The 8,321-nt window shown below is 51.9% G+C and overlaps 1 protein-coding gene across 2 annotated transcripts in view; it reads left to right on the top strand.

Annotated features, from left to right (window-relative positions):
- Positions 1-8,225, top strand: part of Vwa5b1 (von Willebrand factor A domain containing 5B1) — a 56,205-nt gene extending 47,980 nt beyond the window's left edge. For both annotated transcript variants that reach the window (XM_021161535.2, XM_029475849.1), the window contains exons 18-22: positions 1,659-1,784; positions 4,430-4,504; positions 5,124-5,193; positions 5,971-6,088; positions 7,496-8,225. In XM_021161535.2, coding sequence (XP_021017194.1) covers positions 1,659-1,784; positions 4,430-4,504; positions 5,124-5,193; positions 5,971-6,088; positions 7,496-7,996 — 890 coding nt within the window. In that variant the 3' untranslated portion in view covers positions 7,997-8,225. The remainder of the gene's footprint in view (positions 1-1,658; positions 1,785-4,429; positions 4,505-5,123; positions 5,194-5,970; positions 6,089-7,495) is intronic.
- Positions 8,226-8,321: the final 96 nt, after the last annotated feature.

The following is an 8,321-nucleotide window of genomic DNA, read 5'->3' as shown; positions in this document are numbered from 1 at the left end:
CCTCCTCCTCCTCCTCCTCCTCCTCCTCCTTCTCCTTCTTTCTCACCAAACCTCCAGGAAAATGTTTACAAGCCAGGCATGCCTGTCCTCACCCTTCCAGTCTCCTTGTCCATGTTACCAAAATAATCCCTCATTCCCACATCCATTTCCAGTTCAGACCAGTAGCACTGGACCAGAGGCCATGGCCCTGCTGTGACCTCACTCCTGTTTCATGGAAGCTGTTCTCTCCCTCTCCCCCTCCCGCTCCCCTTCCCCCTTTCCTTCTCCCTCCCCCTCCCCCTCTCCCTTTCTATCTCCCTCTCCATTTCCATCTCCCTTCACCCATCTCTAACCATCTGGCTGGCATGTATAGTGCAGAATGAGAGACCGAGGACCCCGGACCACTTCTTACTCCAAATTCTAAAGCTCCAGCACTCCTGGTGTGTGTGCTGGGGAACAAACCACTCATTTTTTAGCCTGTAAATAGCTGTCTAGTGCAAAAAATAGAAACTATCAAGTCAGGAAGTGCATTCAAGGACCCTCAGTTAAATAAAGCTAGATGTTTTCCCCAATGCAGAAGGTCTCAGAGCCCTTAAAGTGTTAATTCACATCAAGAGGCTGGGAGAAGGGACTCTGGACTGTGGCTTTTCCAGATGTATTCCCCAGTGAGGCAATTATTTTGATTTTATTTGTGGATTTGTAGGTGTGTGTGTGTGTGTGTGTGTGTGTGTGTGTGTGTGTGTGTAACATACATGTGTATGTGGCCACGTATAGAGGCCAGAGATCAACCTCAGGTGCCGTTTCTCAAGTGCAGTCTGTTTGAGGCAGGCTTGTTGGCTGGAAGCTCAGTGGGTAGGCTGACTGGATGGATGGATGGTGAGTCCCAGGCATCCTCCTGCCTCTGCCTCCCTGCACTAGGATTATAAGTATGTCACCGGACTGGAGAGATAGCTCAGTGGTTAAGAGCACTGACTGCTCTTCCAGAGGTCCTGAGTTCAATTCCCAGCAACCACATGGTGGCTCACAACCATCTGTAATGGGGTCTGATGCCCTCTTCTGGTGCGCCTGAATGCAGCAATAGTGCACTCATATACCTGAAATAAATAAATCTTTTAAAAAAAAAAAAGTGTGTCACCACACCAAGCCTTTTCATGTGGACTCTAGGAGTCAAACTCAAATCCTTACACACTTCACTGACTGCACCATCTTCCCAACAACACTGCTCTTATATTTCAGGAACAACTCAGAGACTAGTGTCCTCTGAGAATGAAGCCTCCTCAACCCTCTTTGGGGAGTTAGCTTCATTTCTCTGCCTTCCATTGGCAATGTCTGGGGCTTCACAGACCTGTGTAGGAGGAGGGGGCTGGAACATGGGACACTTCACCGTATGTCAGCAGTTATTTTTACTAGTATCCTCATTCTCCAGATTGGGAAACTGAGGCGGGGGGGGGGGAGTGATTTCACATCCCATCCACCTAGTGAAGAATGGGGCCAGAGCTCAAACTCAGCTCCTCCTGGCCCGAAACTTCATAGTCTTTATGTTATGCCCTGCTTGGCTGCCTTGGGTTAATTGAAAGACAGAATAGCCATTCCTTCATGGCTGATGGCATTGGGAAAAGGGCAGGAGCCAACAGGTTCACACCCACCTGATCCCCTGTCCTTCCTTGTCCTCCACGAAGGTGCCATGCTCAGCTTCCGGAACCTGACTCGACAGTGGGGGGGCTCTTCGGCTGGCTTGGGAAGGCCCCAGTCTATGCTCAGAGAACACTCCTCAGCCGCAGGAGACAGCAAATTCCAGACTCTAGGTAAATGCCATCTCATGGTGGCTCAGGAGCCCGGGCACCCCTGCATCTGAGGCCTCGGGGCTGCTCTCTGAGTCTGCAGTCTTAGACCCCTAAGCAAGGGGAGGGCAAGGGCAGGCGTCTGGGACTGGCATAACTCCAGCACATGGCTTTGTGCAGAGCCTCTCTGCCTGGCTTTGCAGCACACACACACACACACACACACACACACACGTCACACTCAGCTGCCTGCCCTCCAGCCTCTGGCTTCTCCCAGACACCAAGTTCTGAGAAACCTAGTGAGCAGGAGAAAGTGATGACCAAGGAAGCCATTCCAGCTGCCCGGGGTCCCGCCATCTGCTGCTTTCTGTGTTTCCCAGTCCCGCCCTTCCAGCCTGCACCTGACTGCCTGGTGCTCAGAGAACTGTGGCATGACCTTTGTGTGACCTTGAGCTGATTGACATGCAGTGCTGGCCGTTCTGCATCTTTCATCCATGCCAGTTGTTCTGGCTCTCCATAGATCGCCTGTAGTCATCCCAACCCCTTCCTTACAACCCTCCTGCCCTCTACTGAACATGGGGAGGACACCAGAGGCCATGCCCTGATCCTAGTCAGCCACCCACACTGTCAGAACGCTTCCTCAGAGGGGAGAGTTAGTAAAAAAAAAAAAAATAGATGAGAATACTGGATGCCCAGAGCCGCTCTTCATAATTAAGGACAATGTCTTGGTCTCTCTGTGCCCCATGCCACAGGGGGGACCTGCTGAGCCCAGCCACTGAGTTTACAGGAACTTTCCAGCCTAACTGTTCCTTCTCTGGGACTCAGCCCTTGGCAGGCTGTCGCTTCCACTGCAATCACGAGCCCCCGACTTCCTATCATGCTCTCTTCATGCCCCACACCTTTGGCTCCTCAGCTCTTACTGTACTCCTCTCTGTTCCCTAGCAAAGGCTGCCAGTGGCCCGTGCTGAGAGGTGTCCCTGTGCTCAGCTCTTTCCTCACTACTCAGAATCCGTCACTTGCATCTTAGGAGACTTTTCTTTAACTGTCTTAGACAGGGTTTCTATTCCTGCACAAAACATCGTGACCAAGAAGCAAGTTGGGGAGGAAAGGGTTTATTCAGCTTACTCTTCCACGTTGCTGTTCATCACCAAAGGAAGTCAGGACAGGAACTCACACAGGGCAGGAACTTGGAGGCAGGGACTGATGCAGAGGCCATGGACGGGTGCTGCTTACTAGCTTGCTTCCCTTGGCTTGCTCAGCCTGCTTTCTCATAGAACTCAGGACTACCAGCCTAGGGATGGCACCACCCACCATGGGCTGGGGCCTCCCCCCACTGATCACTAATTGAGGAAATGACTTACAGCTGGATCTCATGGAGGTGTTTCCTCAGTGGAGGCTCCTTTCTCTGTGATGACCGCCAGCTTGTGTCAAGCTGACACACAAAACCAGCCAGTACATTGGCCAAAAATAAAATAAAATAAAAAAGAGGAGCCAGTCCTAGAGAAGTCAAGTGACTCACACAAGATCATGCAGCCAGCATACGATGAACTCGGAGTCTGGCCGTGAACTGTGAGGTTAACTTAGCCTGTGTTTATGCCCTGGTTACCTCGTTCAGTCTCGCTGTCTCTAGTTCGTCCTCATGCTGAGGACTGTGGCAATGAGCCCAGTCCCCTCGCTTGGCGAGAAAAAGGCTTTGCTGAATGTGTTTGTATTTGAGCCTCCTTACTGTAACTTAGACCCTCCCTTATGTCACACCGTCCTGCCGCCAGACTGACAATCCCAATGGTCACCATCTTGATGCAGCCTTGCCTTGGTTACATGTCTGTTCCTGTGATAAAATAGCCTGAGGATAGCCACTTAGGGAGGACAGGATTCGTTGTGGTTGGTGGTTCCAGATGGATGGCATCCATCATGGAGACAAGAGCAGGGTTTTCCAGGTATTCTCATGGTGGGCACAGGAAGCTGGGTGGTCACACTTTCATCCACACACAGGATGCAGAAAGAAAGAGAACAGGAAGTAGGGTGAGAATACAAAGCCTCAAGCCCCGCCCCCCAGTGACATAGCTTCTCCAATAGACTTGATGCCTAAAGGTTCCAAAATCTCCCCTAAACTGTCCCACAGTCTGGGACCCAGTGTTCAGCCCCACGAGTCTCTGGGGACCCATCTCATTCAAACTACGATCATGGTTGGGAACCATGCTTATTAAGTCTATTTTACAGACTGGAATACTGAGACTCAAAGCTTTCTAACGAGTTGGGGCCATGTACTGGAGCCTCCTGAAAGCCTAGAATGAACATCCCAGGGAGCACAGACCAGAGGAGGAGGTGCCCACCGTACCCAGACCCTGACTCCCATCCCAAAGCTGTCCCTCATTTGCCTCATATTCCCTGTGGGGTCTGCAGTTGGAAGTCTCACTTAGCACTTGCTTTAAGTACTTGGTGAGTACTTGGTGAAGCACTAAGCATTATCTGAGTAGTGTCTCACTGACTCCTTCCGCTGACTCTGTAAGGCATGTGTCTTTAACTCCAATTTACACTAGAGACTGGTAGGTAACATTACCAAGGACCCATGGCTTAGTGAGTAGAGGTGTTAGGACTTTGAACCCAGCATGGTAGCATGCCGGGAAGGGTAAGGGGTGCCCAGGCCCCACTGGCATCCTCTGTTACAGCCCTACAAGACAGCCCTACTTCAACCTTCAATAAAACCCCATCCCCCGGCCATGAGAAGCAAACCACGGCAGAAGGTAAGCAGCCTGCTGGGGCTGACTCTTATTATGATAGTAGAATGTGATACCGGGGGGGGGGAGGGAGGGCATGGGGGGTGTAGGTGTCTCAGTACCAACAGAGACATCAGTGCCCAGACCTTCACTAATGTCTCAGAACAGCTAGCAAGAGATGGCAAGGACTGTCCCCAGTTTATAGATGAAGAAGTTGAGGCCTAAAAGAGGGAGCTTTTTTCCAAGGTCCACTTAGCGGGTTTTTATAGAGCTGGCCCCCTATTTCTAGTGGGGGGAGGGGCACCGCCCCATCATTCTTAGCATGGAATCCTCTAGCAGGGTTGTTAACTCAGTGTCGAATCTGGAAATGGGGTGGTTGATGTGAAACTGTCACAGCCCCTTCAGTCACCTCCCAGAAGATGCCAGGGCCCCCTGAAAGAACCTTAGAGGCTCGCCTGCCCCTTACCTGTGTCACCTGACCCACTGTACCTGGGATGTAGCTGCTTAGCAACCAGTTCACATCCCGGTGCCTTCTGTACATAGTGAAGCTCCCGCCCCACTCAGATCCAGCTTTCCCAGCTGGGAGGTGACTCAGTGGACAGAGCCCCTATCCAGTCTCTCACTCTGTCATTCTGTGACTCTCCAGGTCCCCCTCAAAACCTGTCCACCAGCGCTCCATCCTCCATGAAGCCCACTGAGACTCTCTTTGGATCTAAGTAAGTAGAGCTTCCCTCTGAGAACAAGATAGTTTCTTTCCTTTTCCTGATGTCAGAGACAGGGCCAGTCTCACCTCGAGGATGCTAAAAAGCCCTGTGGCCTAGAGATACCATAGTGTGACGGGTCTCAAGCAGCCTAACTATGCCCCCACATTTTCCAAGGTCTCTTTAAACATAAACACCCCTGGGAAAGCCAATAAATAGTTACTTTTCCCTTTTTTCTTTTCTGTTAAAAAGCAACTTACAGAGGGTTTATTTGGTTTGAGGGTGTAGTCTGTCACAGCAGGAAGGCCTGAAGGCAGACACATGAGGCAGCTAGTCACACGGCACCTGCAGCCAGGAAGCAGAGAGAGATGGATGCTGGTGCTCATCTTTCTTCTTCCATTTGGTCCAGGGCTCCAGTCCATGGGATGGTACCACCCACGTTCAGGGTAGATCTCTCCTTGGTCAGCCCAGAGAGTTGTCTCTTCGTTGATGCTAGATCCTGACAAGCCGACAGTACTAACGGTCACAACTATCTCAGGAGTCTTTCCATCACTGGACTCAGAAGGACATGGTATCCATAGACAGCTCAGGAAAACGCTGACCCATTCATTGCCCCATTGTTGCTAAGAGACGAGTTAGGGATGGCTACCTCAAGCTGTCTCCAGGCCTCCATTTCCCTGTCTGTCAAGGGAGGAGATTGAAGAACACCATCTGCTGGGCCCACCTTTCAGTGACTTCTGAGAAGGCCCAAGAGGGCTGGGATAACCAGAGAACCTGTTTCTATATGCACAGGTTGAATCTCAACAAATCCAGGCTGCTGACCCGAGCTACCAAAGGCTTTCTCAGCAAATCGTTGCCCAAGGCTTCAGAGGCAACCCCAGGCAGCCAGAGCTCTGACTACATACCACTGGTGAGCGCCAGAACTCAGCCCCGCTCCCACCCAGCTCAGCCCCTGCCCATGCCCCCTCCTCTTCCCAGGGAAGGATCTCTTGTCTCAGCACCCAAAACACTCCTGAGCTTTCTAGAACTCCCCTACCCCACCCAAGTGGCCACCAAGGCAGAGAGAGCTACCAGGTGTCCCCACTTGCAGTGTGGGTATTAGCCACAAGAAACTCCTCTACACTCGCTATCCTTGCCTTGGAACTGTCTTACAATACCCATGCGTTTGTTTTCAGTACATAAAAGCAAGCCGTGATGTGCTTCACAGGTAAGTTAGAGTAATATCCCAAGGACATGCCCTGGTTTCATAAGCAGCTCTGTAGGTGACCCAGTATGCTATGGTGGGAACAGAAGCCCACTGCTTGGAGCCAAGGACCAAGGCAGGCAGGTCCTGCCAAACCTAGGGGGTTCCTGAGATTGGGTTTCATAGGACCATGAAAGAGAGGCGCTGTCTGGGTACATCCCCTCATTATCTCTATCCACTCAGACCCCGGTAGGTGAGTGACGTCATTTGGAATCCCCAGCTATCCAGGGCAGCCAAGCACTTAGACTTAGAGTCTCTCCACCAGGGTTGAATGAGTCAGGCTCAGTGCAGAGGAGATGACCTTGAATTAGATAAACGTCTTTCTTCGGATAAAGCATCCAATAGAAGCCAGACAAGGCACCCGGCAATTCTACCCCTTGGGAACAGTGAGAGGAGAGGCTTGCTTTGGTGGCGTGACCCTGAGGCCTGAGTGTTGACAGAATGGTATATGACTTCCGGAAGAAGGCAGAGGCTGAGCCAAGACCTGAATCTTCAGGCGTCATGGCCAAAGGCCTAGAGAGGACGCAGCTTGGTGTCTGGAGAAAAGGGGTCAGGGGGTGAGAGCACAGGAAATTGGGGCCAGGTGGTGAAAGGCTTTATGAATCACACGCTGGACTGGGAAACTGACCTGGTCCTTCAGAGCACGTGGAATCTGGGCTTTGTGGAGGGAGTTTCCTCTGAGTGCGTGCGAGGTAGAGGAAAAGGTGCAGAAGAGGAAAGAGAGAGGGGACAGGGGGTGTGTGAGGAGGTCAGGCAGAGACAGGGGTGAGCAGACCAGAGTCTGATAGACAGGCCTGAAAAATCCCAGTGGCCAAGCAGGGCCTGCACAGGGGAAGAGGCAGGTTAGAGGCAGGGTAGTGAGTGCATTTGACTTAGAGAGTGATTATCCCTCTCGACACTGGAGGATAAAGTGAGGGCATGCCCCATTGACTTGGGGTATCCTGAAATGCCCCAGATGGGCAGAGCGGGCAGGATGAGATGAATGAGCACACTATGTGGACCTGAATCTCGTGTGGCCCCACACTCCACGGGCGGAGAAGTTTGAGGTTCACTAAGATGTTTCCCTGCCCTCAGGTGTCTCTGCAGCTGGCCTCGGGAGCCTTTTTGCTCAATGAAGCCTTCTGCCAGACCATCCAAATCCCCATGGAGAAACTCAAGTGGACCTCACCCTTCTCCTGCCTCCGAATGTCCCTCGTCACCCGCCGACAGGATCTGAAGACCCAGAGTCCACAGGACTGCACCAGTCTCTCCTCTTCACCCCCATCCTGTGACGGCATCTCCCTAAAGTCTGAAGAGAGCTCAGACCAGGAGTCCAATGCAATGCTGGAGCACATGGGAAAGCTGTGGGCCACGGTGGTGGCGCTGGCGTGGCTGGAACACAGCTCAGCTAACTACATCATCGAGTGGGAGCTGGTGGCTGCCAAGGCCAGCTCCTGGGTGGAGAAGCAGAAGGTTCCTGAGGGCCGCACCTTGAGCACTCTCAAGAACACCGCTCGCCAGCTCTTTGTGCTTCTGCGACACTGGGATGAGAAATTAGAGTTCAATATGCTCTGTTACAACCCCAATTATGTGTAAGGGATGGGGAGGGGATGATGGGCTGCTTGAGTTGCTAGGGGAACTTTTTGAAAGCCGTAGCCAATAGGGTATTGCTAGAAAGCGCCTTGGACTGGCAGTGGGTGGGCCTAAATTTAATCCCAGCCTTGCTACCACCTACTAACTTTAGATCAATCACTGCCCCATCAGGGCCTCAATTTCCCCTTCTTCAAAACAAGAGGATGAGGTAGATTTTTTTTAATAGACCTAATATTCTTCCCAGCCAGGTCTTCAAGAAGCTCCAGGTCTTGCTGCTCCTGGGGCATGAGTCAGAGAAACAGAGAGAGAGAGAGAGAGAGAGAGAGAG

The sequence above is a fragment of the Mus caroli genome, chromosome 4 (genome assembly GCF_900094665.2).
Source record: "Mus caroli chromosome 4, CAROLI_EIJ_v1.1, whole genome shotgun sequence".
Taxonomy (NCBI): Eukaryota; Metazoa; Chordata; class Mammalia; order Rodentia; family Muridae; genus Mus; species Mus caroli.
This window is presented reverse-complemented; position numbering and strand designations above follow the sequence as displayed.